The sequence below is a fragment of the Lytechinus pictus genome, chromosome 8 (assembly GCF_037042905.1).
Source record: "Lytechinus pictus isolate F3 Inbred chromosome 8, Lp3.0, whole genome shotgun sequence".
Classification (NCBI taxonomy): Eukaryota; Metazoa; Echinodermata; class Echinoidea; order Temnopleuroida; family Toxopneustidae; genus Lytechinus; species Lytechinus pictus.
Window position 1 is genome coordinate 31427900 of NC_087252.1, and position 8481 is coordinate 31436380.

General features: G+C 35.0%; 1 protein-coding gene across 1 annotated transcript; it reads left to right on the top strand.

Annotated features, from left to right (window-relative positions):
* Positions 1 to 339: 339 nt before the first annotated feature.
* LOC135155274 (uncharacterized) lies at positions 340 to 7326 on the top strand. The gene is made up of 4 exons (XM_064104207.1): positions 340 to 343; positions 2790 to 2868; positions 5116 to 5186; positions 6872 to 7326. The coding sequence occupies exons 1-4, from the start codon at positions 340 to 342 to the stop codon at positions 7138 to 7140; spliced, it is 423 nt and encodes a 140-aa protein (XP_063960277.1). The 3' UTR covers positions 7141 to 7326.
* The last annotated feature ends 1155 nt before the right edge of the window (positions 7327 to 8481 follow it).

Sequence of the window (8481 nt, forward strand, 5' to 3'; positions counted from 1 at the left end):
TAAGCAAGCAGCTGTCAAGCGCATTGATGTTGGTGAGTGTATATATATATATATATATATATATATATATATATATAATATGTGTATGTATGTATGTATAAACTCCTCAAAAAAGTTTGGAAATCTTATTTTGATCGATAATCCCTCCTCGGTTTTAGTGAATATCAATGCGTAATTAATATTAATGAATATATCATTTGTTATCTTTAAAATGATGCCCTACATGATATGATTATGATTCACATGGAGGTATAGTGCCTTGAAATGTGGGGCAAGGTCAAAATTCAAAAGTTGCAAAGTGACACAATATTGAAAGTCACTGTTCTTTTTTCCGTTGTGATGAGTGAGTTTATCAGCGGTTTTTTTTTTTACTTTGATCGATAATTCCTCATCGGTTTTAGAAAACATCAATGTGTAATTAACATCAATTAATAGATCATTTAATTTTCTTTAAAATGATACCCTACGTGATATGATTATCGTTCACATGAAGGTGCAGTGCCTTGAAATGTGGTGCAAGATCAAAATTCAAAAGTTGCCAAATGACACAATATTGAAAGTCACTGTTCTTTTTTCCGTGGTGATGAATGAGTTTCTCAGCGGTTTCTTTTAATTGTTTTCATGCACCTTAACATCAACATTAACATGGAATCAAACACACGTCTACACAAGCAAACAAACATGCATGAGTATTTCAAACCACGACTCAAACCATGTTATCTCTCAGAACCATCACTACAGAACCATGGTCTTGATTTGGATTGACACTGACAAAAGAATCATGTTCTTTATTGACCCTTTATGACTATTTCTGCTCGTTTTGCAGCTTTTCAATTCGGACGTCATCCAACACTTTTGAATCCTGCTATTTTCGTAATGGCATGATCATAACAAGCATGGTATCATTTTAAAGAAAATTAAATGATCTTTTGAATGATATCAAATATGCATTGTGTAACATTGGGAGTTGGGAGTAATTAATGGTCAAACTCAGATTTCCAAACTTTTTTGAGGGTTTTTTATATATATAAGGCTTTTTTAATGACTTCCAAGAATCGTCAAACGCTTCTTGCACCCAGTTATTTTTTTATGATTGAAATAAGTAGGCATACTTTAATTTTTAAAGATTTTTTAACCAGTAATAAGAATTTGATAGACATTATCGGAAGGTAACAATAAAAAAAATATAGATATAATGATAGTATTAATAATATAAATAAGACCAACAAGCTATACAATATGATTATATAATTTTTATTTATTGTTTTACCGAAAATCAGTTGAATAATTGCCCCACCCCCAGAAAATGATTATGGAAACAAAAAAATCACTGAAAATTATCACAAATCCCCTCAATTTCACTTTACAAAATCCAAGCTGGTCGACGGGTTTTGTCGAAAAAGTTTACGCATCCTGTCTGCCCAGCAAAAGAAATTCTGCATACCGCCATGTCTCAGAAACAGATCACTACGTAATTTCGCCAGATTTTAGGAAGACATTGAAAATTATAAATTTTTGGAAAGTTTATTGTATAAGAAATCAGCATAACAATTTTTGCATTTGCACTGAGACATATAAGGCCGCCATCTTGGATTTAACAAAATTGCCAAAGAAATCAGGTAATATATCTGCTTCTAAGTAACCTTGAAAATTACGTTTTGCACTAAACCATTATTTCTGAGATCAGGAAACACTACTGGTATCAAATAAGCAACTTTTCAGAAACAAAATCATTTTAATGACATTATTTGTTTTATGTCTTTTTCTACTTATTGCAAGAATCAAGCACATGTTGCAAATAATGCAATTAAATCTTATCTTTCAGTAAGGGACACGTTAAACCAGGGTGTCGCATATACCTTATGAATGACATAGATTCAAATTTTCAAGAGTCCCAAAAGTCCCTATTTTATAAAACTATATTTAATGGTCAAAAAGTGCTTTAACCCTAAAAAGACTGGGTGGCTGATTCAGCCCCCCTCTCCCCCCCCCCCCTCGACATTTTTCGCGATAAATCCGCCGCATGAAATTTTTTGACCGCGCCACTCGCTGTCTTATTACTTTCAAGTCTCGCGCAACTTTTGAGACCCAAATTGTGACCTCCAGGTACGCGGTTCTGAAATTACGCAACATTTTGTAAGTGCATGCAAACCCAAAATTACCCAAAAACGTGAATTTGTGTAAAAATCCAATGCAAATAGTGTTTTAGCCAAAATTCATAAATGTATCATTATTTTTCCTTTTACTGCTTAAAATCAATAGAATTTATCATTTTAATGGTCAAAATATAGTCCCCGACAATTTCCAATGAAAAAACAATAAAAAACAAAAAATTGAAAAACAATGAAATACATAAGAAATTTAGAAAACAATAGAATACATAAGAAAATAAATGTGATGTTGAATTTAAAAAAATATATATGAATTTTATCAGATGCCTATCTAGAGTAAGTGAAACAAATTAGCATTTTAGGGGCATTATTTTATTAATTAGAGCAAACTTTTGATTTTACGCATAAATTAGCATAAATTAATGAGCAATGAGATTTTTGCAGAATTTGATATTATAGTTTTGTAGATAATGCCAAAACTTTGTTATGCTAATTCCTTATAGAGTAACCTTTCCAAAAATATATCGTTTTCCATTTCTTCAAATATGAACAAAGAGAACCTGGCAATAAGTTATTGTAAACCTGTTTGTCAGTTTTTGAAGTATTTGGAACAGAGCAATTACTGTTGTTCAACCGTTTCATCTTCTTTAACATTTTTAATCGAACTCTTCCAAACAGCTGGAAAGCGAGGAATCGACCCTCGTTTTTGGACGGCTGGAGAAAGGATCGACTGTCCCATCTTTATCCTTAAATACAAGTATGTAACTATGTACATGTACATCTATCCATTCATTCTGTCATTTATTTGTCATGTTTGTTATGTGCATATCTGTTTGGGTATCCACGTGTGTAGATGTGTCCGTTCGTATGATTTTAGGGTGTATTTGTGTGAGTGCTTGCGTTAGGGTAAATGGATGCGTATAGGTGGGGACCAAGGGCAGAATGCCAGAGGGACGCGTCCCCCCTAGCCAAAATAGTAGGGGGAACACAATATCAAATGTCCCCCTACTATTTTTGGTGGAAAGAAATACATCATTCAAAATCGAAATAAAACATGTATTTTGGACGAGATGACGTTACTTTTTGGGTGATTTTTTTTTTTTTTTTTTTTGCTCATCAAATTTTTCAGCCCCTGGTCCCCCCCATCTTTGGGGAGAGATATCCGCCCACGATGGGGACATTTATGTGTGGGAGGGCGTGTTAGGGTGTATGTGGGGTGTGCGTTAAAAAGAGAGAGGGGGGACAAAATGACGTCATTGGCACTCCAGTCGCTCATTCCGAAATACATGGACTGCTTTTCCAAAGGGTTTTGGAATTTTCTTTTGATGCAGTTGATTGTTATTGTGTTTATTTTTATCAGCCTGACGTACCCCCATTTAATATTGTATAGACTTGCAATGTTTGCGGATTCACTCTTTCTTATAATTATATTCTGAATGATGGGCCTAGATAAATTATATCAAGAAAGAAAATTATTGCGACCATCCTAGAAGATATGAAGTAATTTAAGACAACTATCATTTAGAAATGCATTCGCTCGTTTCATAAAAAAAAATAGAGCGCACAGTTTTATAGGCCCTATGTGAGATGCTCGGGACGATATAGGCATCTAGGTTATTTTCCTTAAGGACGTTCCACAGTTAAAGTGAAATCCATGTCATTTTCACCAAACTTTGCACATAGATACTTTAGAACCTTAATATTCGAAATATGCAAAAATTAACATAGGTCCATGTGCTTGATTTTTTGCTATAGAGCTTCAAAGTTCACCCAAATTGATGTTCTTAAGAATTGCGCATTCAAAAGAATTTGGCATTTTTAGACCTCGCAAGAATACTACAATGAGTTTAAACCTCTATTACTCAGTCAAAATACATGAAAAAGTCTTCAAATTTCGCAAGAGAGTTAATAATTGTATCGTTAGAATAGAGAATCTAATTATTGTGCTATTTGTTTGCAACTTTAAGTCTAACAGCACAGTCAGTTCTTAAAAATGGCGTAAAAGATAACAAAAACCCAATCTCAAAAATGTGACTACAAAAGTACAATAAATGCTGCACTTTATTCAAAATCCATGTCATTTTCACCAAAATTTGCAAAGTTGTAGAGGAAGCTATACTTAAGAGGTACAAACATTAAAAATATGGGTTCATGTGCTTGTTTACGAACTATCACCATTTTTATTAGAGCAAACGTGCTTTTTAAAACACCAAAAATGCGCCAAATGCTTTGTATCCATGTGAAGAAAAATCAAAACCACTCTACCATTTATTCAAACTCGGGGTCATATTCGTGATTCTTGGCAGTACTGCAGAGTAAAGTATTTTGAAATTGTAGAGATATTTTTTTTAATGGTCCATGGAATAATTCCATTTTTTTAGCTACATAAAATAACGCATCGGATCTGCAGTTAGGATGCAGATGATGAGAAAAATCAGCTCATACCCACAGCAAATTAATCACCTGTTCATCCATTGTGACGTCAGCGCGCGGAGTGTTAAATATGCGTAGATCATAATGCGCACAAACATAACTGTGGAACGTCCTTAAGGGATGTTTTTGCAACCGCGAGGCAGACCGCTTCCGTGAACATCGAGAATGTATTGTCAAATGCCTTTCATGACACAATGAATTCTTTGTCGATGGTTGGTGAATCGAGGCATCAGTTTTTTTCTGGACTATGGACAAACGTCATACAGTGTATTTGCATTTTCCCCCGTCAGCTTCGAAGCGTAGAAGAAAGCCGCTGTTCCTTTTCACCAATTTTCGACAAAGGCCTCCCAGCTGTTCATTGTGATTTGTCGGGCATTTTCAGTGCACTTGCTGTGTTCTAAGATTCGTCCTGCGCCGTGGTGCAAATACTCGCTATATGCACAAACGCTTGGGGCAGGCGCATCGTATTAATTGAATATTGTAAATCGCATCGAGTGCGCTGCGTAGCCACACAAATTATCACCATCATCGTTAACATTTTATTTGTATTTATTTGTATTTTATTTCCTAGCTCTGCTACTGGAATACAACATTGTCGTGAATTCATATCGTCACTTGTACCACAAATCAGGCAAGAGTTCGGTAAGTTATCTAATCTATAACATTAAAAAAAAAAGTTATTACCATTACATATTTTTACATTTAACACGTAAAATATAGTGCAGTAGGTTTCACGAATACACCTTGAATCTTTCTTGGGCAAATATTGGTCCTGAAAAGAGCCACACAAACTCGACGTTTCGACAAGTGTTTTCTTGTCGTCTTCAGGTGAATGAGCAAAGTTTGTAAAAGCAGGTGTTATATACTCCGTCAAGTTGATGTGCGTGTCGAAACGTGAAGTTTGGGTGGTCCTTTTCAGGACCCACTTTAGCCCAACGAAGATAAATGTACCATGAAACCTACTACACTAGCCTTCTTTGCGATGAAAACCTTCAGAAGTTGCGTAAAATATAATACTACACCAATTGCCACTCTGCTTCTATTATCAGTCATGCCTGTACGTCTTCTAGATTGTTACCCGAAAGACTACACTCTTAATTCCAAGGATTTAAATACATCCAGATCGGCTGTGAAAAGTGACCAGCCGAATATTAGATTTAGCTTTAAACCTTGTAGATTTAAATATAAATCTTAAAGATTTGAAATTAAGGTTTTTGAAATTTGAAAGTTAATCCTAAAGATTTGAAATTAATATAACTTTCGGCTGGTCACTATCCACAGTCAATCTGGATTTATTAAAATCCTTAAAATTTAGAGTGTACTACTATTAAATACATTTTTATTTATATATTAACATTATCTTTTTTTTTACAATCATCATCATACTCATTACTTTCGTTATTATCATCAACGTATTCAACATCACTTTCATTTATCCTCATCACGATCTTCATCGTTATCATCATCATCACCGTTTTTAACCATCATCTTCATCACCACCACTATCGTCATCATTACCATCGTCATCAACATCATCATTATCATCATCATCTCAATCATCACCATCATCATTATCATCGTCATCATCATTATCATCATCATCACCACCATCATCATCACCATCATCATCATCATTATCATCATCATCATCATCTCCATCATCGTTATCATAATCATCATCTCCATCATCATTATTATTATCACCATCATCATTATCATCACCATCATCTCCATCATCACCATCATCATTATCATCGTCATCATCATTATCATCATCATCACCATCATCACCACCATCACCATCATCGTCATCATCATCATTATCATCATCATCATCATCATCTCCATCATCGTTATCATAATCATCATCTCCATCATCATCTCCATCATCATCATCATCTCCATCATCAACATTATCATCATCATCATCACCACCATCATCATTATTATTATTATCACCATCATCATCATCACCATCATCGTCATCATTACCATCAACATCATCATCACCATCACCATCGTCATCATTATCATCATCATCACAACCATCATCATTATCATCATCACCAATTTTTACCATCATCTTCATCACCACCATCATCATCATCATTATCATCATCATCACCATCATTATCATCATCATTATCATCATCATCACCATCATCACCATCATCATTATCGTCGTCATCATCATCATTATCATCATCATCTCCATCATCATCATCATCGTCACCATTATCATCATCATCTCCATCATCATCATTATCATCATCATCATTATCATCATCATCATCTCCATCGTCATCATCATCACCATCATCATGCAGGCTCGTATCCGATCATGGTTGTGACCTTCGCTAACAGCATCTTGAACCAGGAAGAGATCGTTGGCGACATCACCACAGCTGGTATGGAGAAGAACAGTCTATTCTTTATTGAGAACTACACAGCTTCGAACCACGAGATGGATTCTAAGAAACACATTGCTCTTCTCAAGATCCTAGAAGCCTGTATCAAGCGAGCCGATGATAACATCACGTTCCATTGTCGAAAAGAGAAGGAGCCACTACCTAAAAGGAAATGTGAGATAATGTAAAGATATTGCACATCAAGCCGGGGTGAATGAATTTTTACATAATTAGTACTTACCAGGGGCCGCAAAAGCGGGGGGCTGGGGGCTTCAGCCCGACCCCCCCCCCCCTCCCCATTTTTTTCCAAAACCGTGTACAAAAACATAAAATAACCATAGGATTGTGTTTTTTGCATGGTCAGCCCCCCCCCCCCCCCCCCCACTTTGAAAACCGTTCCGCGGCACCTGCATTGTCAAGGTCACGTACATGTACGTGCACGAGAACGTACGCGACCTTTGTCAAGTTTTGTCTACTTATTTTTATTCATTTTATTTCTGGCAAAAGAAGTACAAGAAATTACAAATGCACGAAAAATTGCAAGACCCATTGACCGATCGTCAGGAATAGACATAAGGGCACTAGTTCCTATTAATGTTTTCCCCTCGCCGGTCGCTAGTTTACAAACATAATTATAAACATGAAGAAATGAATTGAAATACGTAGATTATTATTTTCATCAAAACACATTTAGATTTAAAAAACAAACATTAAAGCAATGGAAGCAAGGAGGAGCATGTGAGAACATGTTAAAGAAATTAGATTCAAGTAAGAGGTTTTTCCAAAAATAAAAGACTTAATCATAGTTATTTTTTTATCTGTTATTACAATGTAAAAAAAAAAGAAAAAAGACATAGAGTTAAGTGGGAATGGGGGGATTCTACAAATTAATCATAAGGATAAATTTGTCATGACTGTATCGTACATTTTGAAAACAAATTCACTGCATTTTGAAAACAAATTCACTGCGTAGTTATACCTGAACAAATACTACAATTATTATCATTATTACTAAAATGAAGCGTCCAAAATTAATGGTATATCAAATTAAACGAAGGAAAATCAGGATGCATTCTCAATAGGAGGGAGACTTAAGGTTTAATTCCGGATAGCTTTGAGGATAGGCCGATAGGGTATATGGAAGTTCCAATAAGGCAAAGATCTTTTGTGTAAGATGGTATCGAATCCCATAGTCTCGATTCATTGGTGTTATTTACAAATTGCGGCCGTTTACACCCCTTCGTATTAAAGTTTCTAATTTACAATTCATTCATTCACTCTAGCATTTCATATTACAATATTGTAGAAGCCTATGGATGCCACCCAGATTTCCAAATTTAATCATCTTGTCATATCTATAACCCTTTAAAAAGATGATCAGATGGCAAAATCGTTTTCTTCGTCGTGTCATCTGATCATAATCTATGATGAATAAACGTCATCTGATAGACGTGGCTAGATCCGAGTTATCGTCTTCTGTTCATTTTTTTTTTCAAACTATATGATTATCTGAACATCTGGATGACACT